The sequence below is a fragment of the Priapulus caudatus genome, unplaced genomic scaffold, assembly GCF_000485595.1.
Source record: "Priapulus caudatus unplaced genomic scaffold, Priapulus_caudatus-5.0.1 Scaffold68, whole genome shotgun sequence".
In the NCBI taxonomy this organism is placed as follows: Eukaryota; Metazoa; Priapulida; class Priapulimorpha; order Priapulimorphida; family Priapulidae; genus Priapulus; species Priapulus caudatus.
This window is the reverse complement of record NW_014577129.1, coordinates 608,059-615,999: the sequence shown is the minus strand read 5'-3', so window position 1 is coordinate 615,999 and position 7,941 is coordinate 608,059. Positions and strand designations below refer to the sequence as shown.

Below are 7,941 nucleotides of genomic sequence, written 5' to 3'. Positions count from 1 at the left end.
GAGAGAGAGAGAGAGAGAGAGAGAGAGAGAGAGAGAGAGAGAGAGAGAGAGCGAGCCGGTGCGGGTGTAACCGACCCCTCTGGGTTTTGAAATTTTAACGTCAACGCTCGTAGTTTACCGCTTTCTTCCGACACTAACTATGCGGTAGGTCTCAAACCAGGGTGTAAAATCCACTGCGGAATTAGTGTGCAGGTGGTGTGGTTAGTATCGGAATTAGAGGGGTTTGTCCTTGAAGTCACTTAGTCTTTGCCTCTACGTGCACACGTTCTTGCCTCTTCGATTTACGACTCAAGTGTACAAGTATTATCAACGGCGCATTTATGTTTTATGTTTACTTTATATAGCACCGTAAAGGATGTTTTAGTTAAGCATAAACTATGAAAATGGAGTCATTGTCAAACACGAACAGCTGTGTCTATTGAATGCTATTTAGTGTACACAATTACTAGTTTTATCCATAAGTTTTTGCATTTTTAGCTAGTTTATAGCTTAGGCATTTGGTAACGAATTTATTGTTGCTATTAGTCAATACGTTTTATGGAAAAATGTACAATTTATTTAAGCAATTTGTGCTTTTCAGTATCAGTGTGTGCGCATGCATGCGTACGCGCGCGCGCGCGCGCGTGTGTGTGTGTGTGTGTGTGTGTGTGTGTGTGTGTGTGTGTATGTAGGTGATACTACACGACTATGCGGCTCGATTCGATCACTCATTCATGCACGTATTTGCGCACAAATCGTATTACCGTAATACCGCTTCGAACTCGTTACTTCTATATAAAAGTCTCAAGTCTTACTATAATTCACTGCCACGATTATCCTCATTACATCACGATTATCATCACGATTAGATAAGGCAAACTGTTGCCACAGCAATGCATACTGCCAGCGCCTTATACAGAATTTTCCATATTGCATTTATAATTTACCATTATTTACCATGATCATTACCATAATTACCATTATCATTACCATTACTACCGTTAATATTACCATTATTACCATTATCTTTACAAACGGCGTTTGTTCTCTTGTCTTGAAGGTTTTCTACAGTCCAAGCAAATCAGTCAAGAAACGGCATGATATTTGGGTTAATTTACTCAAACCCATGTTGTTTTAAAAGAAAACATACTAAAAACTACTTTAACCTAACTTACAGAAAGTTCGGGAAAGTTTTTGGTAGATAATTGGGGATTTTGGCTACAAGTCATGGAGGCTGACATCTTGCCAAATTCCAGCCAATCAGAAGGCGCCTAAATCCTTCCTATGTTATACCGTTTGGGAAAAACAATTTCGCTAGCCGCGCGTATAATAGCCTATGCGCGATACCGCGCGTGCATATTTTCAAATTCATTAAACTAACCGCGCGTTATTAAATTCAATACGAACACAGATCATAGCTAAGACATTGTCTACACGTATGTGGATTTCTAGAAATGTCTGTTATGGAGCGATTAGCATATAACCAAGTAAAGAAATATTTATGAGAAAATTCCTTACTAAACGAATTCATATCTGGCTTTTCAACAAACACGAGTTTAATCCGTTTAACCGATTTTATTCGTAATGAATCTGACAACGGAAATCTATCTAGTATTCCTTTATGAGATCTGCAAAAAAACGTTTGATACCGTTGACGATACAATTTTACTTACCAAGCTAAACGAGATTGAAATGGATAGTAGGACTGTGAAATTGTTTGGTGCTTGTCTCTCTGGTAGAAGTCAAGTAACAGACGTAGGAGGTGCCTTTTCTAATAACCCTATTAAATATGGAGTACCACAAGGCTCGATTTTGATTCCACTGGCATTCCTAATATGATATGGCAGATGCAGTTTATGTCAAGCACTTATTATATGCTGATTATTCAGCCTTGGTAGCTTCAGGGACGTGTATAGGCTATACAGGAAGAACAAAGTAGAGAATTGCAATCCGTAATTAGCCAAAACGCACAAACGGAGTTTACTGGATGCCCTAGAGTTGCCGACGGAAGCAGTATTTCGCTGAATTTCTGAAATTTTTCTAGAGAGCACGTCGTCAGCACTAGGTGCATGCAATAAAAAATTCCGCTAGCGTCTGAGGCCGTCGCAGAGGCGACGTCGGAAAGTTGGGTATACGTATATATTATGTGCATATCGCTGTCGGCCGTACGAAAAAGATGGCGCTCTGCAATTCGCAAATACCCAGGCGGTCGCCGAATTTTACCATGTTTTCCTATAGGCGGATACCCCGAAAATAATTTGAATGCATAATTTCGCCTCATGCTCTATATTTTCGGTGCGAACGGGCATGCGGAAATCCGATATTTCCCCTTGTTAAACTAAGAAATTATTCGAAAAGTGTATAGTGGAATTATATAAAGATATATTAAACTAGAGCACTCGGAGAGCGCAGACCTCCGCCAAGGCAGCTCAATTCTCTCACTGTGGAAAATTTTATTAATTAATTAATTGGATCCGGATCACCACCAAAATGTCATGAATTCTAAGTTACCCCATTTCTGACGTATCCTGAAAATTATTATCATTACCATTATTAATATTATCATTAACATTATTAAGATTATCGTTAACATTATTACCATTATTACAGTTATCATTAACAATATTACAATTATCATGAACATTATTAACACTGTTACTACGATTCCAGTGTTTCTGCTCTAGCAGGAGGTTTGCACTAATAATCACAACGTAATCATCATCGATTACAATATATTGATTAATAATAACGAGATCGCTATAAATAATATCCGGAGTCATCAAATACAAATCACTAGCTGATCGATAATCGATACTCACAGCGACGTATAATCACACGAGTTCGATTCGCGTGAGCAATTCGCTGCCGATGAAGTAATCGAGGCGCGTGATTGTGCGCTATGTTAAAGAACTAGCAAGCAGCTTATCATGCGACCATACGCATCGCAGTTGATTACGTTCCTCCGAGAGGGGATCGCCGTAAGATCCCATAAAAATAATACTAGTTAGACTATATATATATGTATATGTGTGTGCGTATGTGTGTGTGTGTGCGTGCGTGCGTGCGTGCGTGCGTGTGTACGTGCGTGCGTGCGCGCGATTGTCTATATACTTCAATCTATTGAGGCACCACAGTCGCGCTTTACTCTCCCCCCCCTCCTTTTCAAATTATTTTCGCAGTTTGGCCGGCGGCCGCCATATTGACTCATCAGCAAGTTGCAGACAACCGAGAACCTTGTTTACAGTTGCCGACCGATAACCGTGTATTAATTTGCGCCGACAAGCTCGGCCTGTATGTGGGCATTGATCGTCGGGAAACGGAGAAATAAACGCTGCATGGGCTGGTTGATACTGCAGAAATCTGCCGCTGCGTATATATATATATGTGCGGGCGGCTGTGATGATCTGTACAAAGGTCTCGCGTATATAGACAGTACTACGAACGTACTGGTGAGAGCGAAATCTCCGACGAGATGCGAGTATTTGCTGCTCCAGTGGCTGCAGGTTGGCGGCGGAAGGGATAGATTTTCTGCGAAATCTTTCCATGAGTGTATCGGGATGGGATTTGTTGACGATGGGAGATATTGAAATAATTGCCCATTTAGGTTTCACCGTTGGGAAACCGCTTGAGTGATTAGCACTGCTATGATCGTGGATTTGCTCAAGTATATTTGGCAATTATTTAATTAATTATCAAATTTATTAATTAATTAATTAGCGAGTGAATAATTAAATATTAAGTGAATGAATAAATGCATAAATAAATGAATGAATGAACGAATGAACGAACAAATACCTAAATACATAAATTAATAAACAAATAACTATGAGTAAGCACAATGTACACGCAACGCTATTCTTCTTCTTACAAATCTATGGTGTTTCAAAATTGCCGTCGCGTCGTGTTTTTTATTCATTCCTCAACCACGGCATCGCCCTTGTCAAACACGACGTCGCGCATTTTCAAACGCGACGTCGCGCATTTTCAAACGCGACGTCGCCCTTTTTCAAACACGACGTCGCCCTTTTTCAAACACGACGTCGCCCTTTTCAAACGCGACGTCGCAATTGTTTAACCGTGTTCCATAAATGCAATCGTGCGGCGTGCGGCCCATCTAATTGTCAAAGTAGGGCGTAAAAGCAAAAAAACACAATCAGAAGAATGAGGCAATTATATGCGAGCGAGCGTAAAACTGCTCGCAAAAAGTGGTCGAAATTAGATGGGCCGCACGCCGCGCGATGGCATTTATGGAACACGGTTAAAAAAGGGCGACGTCGCGTTTGAAGAAGGGCGACGTCCTGGTTAAAAAAGGGCGACGTCGTGGTTGAAAAAGGGCGACGTCGTGTTTGAAAAAGGGCGACGTCGTGTTTGAAAAAGGGCGACGTCGTGTTTGAAAAAGGGCGACGTCGTGTTTGACAAGGGCGACGTCGCGTTTGAAAATGCGCGACGTCGTGTTTGACAAGGGCGACGTCGCGTTTGAAAATGCGCGACGTCGTATACATACATACGAACTCAAATATATATTAGATTATTATATTATGTATTATATAATATATAATATACATCCTTCATACATAATAAGCACCATTGCGATAGCTCAAGGGTTGAGTGCTCGCCTCGTATGTGGAAGGTCGGGGGTTTAACTCCCGGCCGGGTCATACCAAAGACTTGAAAAATGATACACACGGCTTCTCTGCTTATCATTCAGCAAATAGAGATAGAGTGTGGCAAGTTAACTCGCAGTGCTACCAGTGGACTAACCCCCTACTGTAGCATTTACTGTGAAAGCAGCTGCGGGGCCTCAGGGTTACTGAAACGGAGATAGGCTCCGCCCTATGCGCCATGTAGCTATGCGCTATGCGTATGAAGGCGGGGGAAGGATTTAACTTTAACATAATGCTACCCGTATACTCCCTATCGAGTACGACGTAAAATTTAGGAATTCTCACAGCGCCATATAATTTAAGCTCAAATAAGTTGAGTTAGCCACGTTAGCATCATCGTTAATTATTGTATGTATTACGTATGTATGTATTACACGCCGATACCTGCTTGTGTAATACAATACGCCAATAAAATGTATTTGTGAGTTACGTGGGTTACGTTAGGTTCATCCCCAAGTACTCGACGAATACGCGTACACGTCCACAATTACTGAATCATTTGATTACTTTTAGGAATGCTCTAAGAATTAACACGCTTGCTGTTAAAGATCTGATAGCGATCGGCAGGAACTGCAAACATCTTGAGGTGAGCAAATTCAATAGTGTTCAATTTTGGTGCGATAATCTTGCGTTCCTGTGTGTTCTTCACTCTAATCACAAGTAAATTCACTGAGCAATGCCAACAACAGTTTGTCTTCCTACTGTAGGCCATCGTTCACACATCTACAGCGTTTGTACAGCCATCACTTAATCTAATAGAGGAAAAATTCTACGAATTTCAAGGCGACTACAGCGATATTATCACCACTGTGATGTGAGCTCCTATCATTAACTGTAGTCGGTGATGTACTTATTTGTTATCATTACTATTATGTATTATTATATTATATATTATTATATTATTACATTATATTATTATTATATATTATCTATTATCTATTAGTTTATATTATGACACTATTGCTGATATCATACCCATAATTTTACTAGTGTACCGGCGAGTGTACGCAAACAGTACATACTGCTAATTGGCGATTTTCAATTCCAATAATTAGGGATGGCGACGACGCGGCAGCGGAACGTATAACCCCAGAGCTTCTTGGCGACGCACCAAACACCTACGTCTACACAAAACACATGGCAGAATGCATGTTGGCGGACGAGGCGAGTGACCTTCCGATAGCTGTCGTCAGGCCAACCTTGGTGACCTCCACGTGGAAGGACGACCCGATATGCGGCTGGACGAGTTCGATGGCTCACCTGAGCGGTATCTTTATCATTGTGAGCCATTTCATATAACGTGTCCGCCATATCAGACGCGAGATTGTTGCGCTGCAATGTCACAGAACAAACAACAAATAAAAGCAACCAATGCAATCTATCTCTTTATCAATCTATCTATCTATTTATCTATCAATCTATCTATCTATCTATCTATCTATCTATCTATCTATCTATCTACTCTTCTACTCTATCTATCTATCTATCTATCTATCTATCTATCTATCTATCTATTTATCTATCTATCTATCTATCTATCTATTTGGAAAACGGTTATCTACTGAGTCGGCAATTTCTTCCAGGTTGCAAGAGGCTACTTGCGAGTGAAGCTGGCACAACCTGATATTGAGGTAGACATCATACCCGTGGACCTCGTGTCGAACTGCATCATTGCAGCAGGTTGGAGGCTGGGCACCAACAAGCCCACCCCCACGATTCCCATCTACAACAGCAGCAGCACGGGGTTCCAGCGGATGACCTGGGGCGAGCTTAGTAAGTTTCAACAGACGTATAAACGATAAAAATGAAAGAATATTTCTCCGTCTCACTTAACGATAGATTCTACCGCTGCGTCCAGCAGCTGCTGATAGAGTTATAGCTACAGATAGAGTAAAGAGATAAGTTTCCAAGTCGAAAAATAGGGGAAAGAATTGTTTTTAATAATCTGTACAAAATCATCAATGTACTCGATATATGTCATACACCGTGGAAGACGGAGCTGAATCGTTTAAAAACAAGTATTCATGCAGTACTGTAACATGTGTTTTGCAGGTGTTGCATGAATTAGTCAGCGAGGCTAAGCTGGGGGGTGTTTTGGTGATGGTCTGTGTAGACGGAGCGTCGCGCATCTTGTGCGGCTGGATTGATGTTATGGGGAGAATGGTAAACGTGTTTTAGGTCGGGCGCTTCTAGGGTCATTGTGAAAAGGGGGGTAGGACGCGGTCTGGGAGAACGGGTACTTGTGCGCTCAGGATGTAGGGGTTTTGGGGGAATATATAGAACAGAGATGTAGGAGTCGGGGGTCTGGTTGTGTTCGCGAGAGGAAGCACACGCGCTTACGCGCGTGTGCGCGTTCTTTGTTTCTTTGTGCAAGATGGACACACTGTGTGTAAGATATTAAAGTTTATTCGGGTTACCACACAAGTTTGGATTTCTACTTCATCATTTCTACATGAACTCTTAATTCAACGTTACAGTACATATTATACATTTGTCACGCTTACTAGCTGTTTTGGGATTTTTTTTCTGTAGCCAAGATAATGCTCTACCAAATGCAATCGCGACCGTTTAATGACTTGGTGAGATCTCCGCATGTCTACTTGGTGAAGTCCTTGTGAGTAAATTACCAGTTGGAATATCTGAGTATAACGGGTAGCCCCGTTCTAACCTATAAAAATATAGATTCATAGATTATTTAAATATATGGTAAATATAGAGATATGTTTAATAATTGTATCGTTGAAACTAAGAGTGCCAGCAAACAATTGGATCCGAGATTCTGACCCTTTATAGTGTATACTCCTTATATAATGTACATGTTCGCTTCATATGTTAGCGGTGTTGGAAATGCGGGTTCGTTATTCATTTCCTATCCTTTTTTTTATAGTATTTGCTTGTGTTGTTTGCTCAGATCACTGCTATTCATCCTGTCAAAGATATACCACGATGCGCCTGCGATCATATTGGATGTTTTATCGGGAATGCGTGGAAAACCAACGAGGCATGTAACATCTTACACGTATTTGTAACTAAACGACTTGATCGGTCATTAGTAATATAATTACACATTAAATCAGTTCATTCGGTTGGTAGACTAATATAAATAACACGGTTAATTTTTACTCATCGATGGCGATGGCGATGGCGATGACGATGGCGATGACGATGGCGATGGGGATGACGATGGCGATGGCGATGGCGATGGGGATGACGATGGCGATGGCGATGCATACAAATCCGTGCATTCGCGTGCGTTTCCAACCATCGCAGCTAAGCTCTGCAGTGTATTGTCTGCGAC

At 41.2% G+C, this 7,941-nt stretch overlaps 1 protein-coding gene and 1 long non-coding RNA gene across 2 annotated transcripts in view; both read left to right on the top strand.

Annotated features, from left to right (window-relative positions):
* The window catches only part of LOC106821310 (fatty acyl-CoA reductase 1-like), a 12,711-nt gene extending 6,266 nt beyond the window's left edge, over positions 1-6,445 (top strand). Inside the window, exons 4-7 of the mRNA XM_014826062.1 lie at positions 5,157-5,229; positions 5,351-5,457; positions 5,699-5,924; positions 6,227-6,445. Of these exons, the coding sequence (XP_014681548.1) occupies positions 5,157-5,229; positions 5,351-5,457; positions 5,699-5,924; positions 6,227-6,445 (625 nt within the window). The remainder of the gene's footprint in view (positions 1-5,156; positions 5,230-5,350; positions 5,458-5,698; positions 5,925-6,226) is intronic.
* A 482-nt stretch (positions 6,446-6,927) lies between these two features.
* On the top strand, positions 6,928-7,643 carry LOC106821313. Its single transcript, XR_001395718.1, has 3 exons — positions 6,928-7,032; positions 7,176-7,257; positions 7,555-7,643. It is a non-coding gene; the product is annotated as an uncharacterized LOC106821313 (long non-coding RNA).
* Positions 7,644-7,941: the final 298 nt, after the last annotated feature.